This window comes from Gavialis gangeticus, unplaced genomic scaffold (assembly GCF_001723915.1).
Source record: "Gavialis gangeticus isolate Ggan-Ray unplaced genomic scaffold, GavGan_comp1, whole genome shotgun sequence".
NCBI lineage: Eukaryota > Metazoa > Chordata > Crocodylia > Gavialidae > Gavialis > Gavialis gangeticus.
In genome coordinates, this window is record NW_017728992.1 from 98,133,812 (window position 1) to 98,134,502 (window position 691).

General features: G+C 49.5%; 1 protein-coding gene across 1 annotated transcript in view; it reads right to left on the minus strand.

The window, feature by feature from the left end:
* ADCYAP1 (adenylate cyclase activating polypeptide 1) overlaps nt 1-691 on the minus strand; it is a 6,361-nt gene that overhangs the window by 1,710 nt on the left and 3,960 nt on the right. The window contains exon 5 of the mRNA XM_019525925.1: nt 18-279. Within this exon, the coding sequence (XP_019381470.1) occupies nt 93-279 (187 nt within the window). The 3' untranslated portion in view covers nt 18-92. The remainder of the gene's footprint in view (nt 1-17; nt 280-691) is intronic.

Genomic DNA, 691 nt, shown 5'->3' on the forward strand with positions numbered 1-691 from the left:
GTCAGTTTGGAAATGACTTTTTTTTTTCTTTTTTTTTCTTTTTTTTTTTTTTTTAGGGCATTGTATACACAGGCGTGGCTGGTTACTCATCGCTACAAATACGCTACTCGGCGTCCTTTGTTTTTAACTCTTTGTTTATACCTTTTCCCCAAGACCGCTGCCAAGTATTTCTTGACAGCCATTTGTTTCCGATAGCGGCTGTAGCTGTCTGTGAAGATGCCATCCGAGTGCCGTTTGGAGAGCGGTTCCGAGTCGTCTTCCAGGCCGCTGCTGGCACCGCTGCAAAGAGCAAACGACAGCTGCAAACATCTGGCTCCGCTGCCCTGTCTCGCCTTTCCCTCCCCCTGCCGCACATTGCCCGCATCCCCTGGAGGTCCATCCTGATTTGCATTGCTCCCGGGCTCCCTTAACCTTTCCTTGCGATCCTGAGCCTTACTTAGAGAACGGCGCAGTAGTTAGCTTGGTTTCAAAGAGGGGGTGGGGGTGGGGGGAGGGTGTTTTCCAAGCGGTTTTAGGCTGGGGATTGATTATTTGTTATTACCCCGCTAAAGCAACACGTAGACCGCTTAGCCTTGGGGAAGCAAAAGGAAACAAAGACTCTCTGCAAACATGCTGCGAAACTGGGAGCCTGATCATAATATAAGTCGACAGTCGGGAGACAACATATCCCCGGCATGAATTATTCATCACG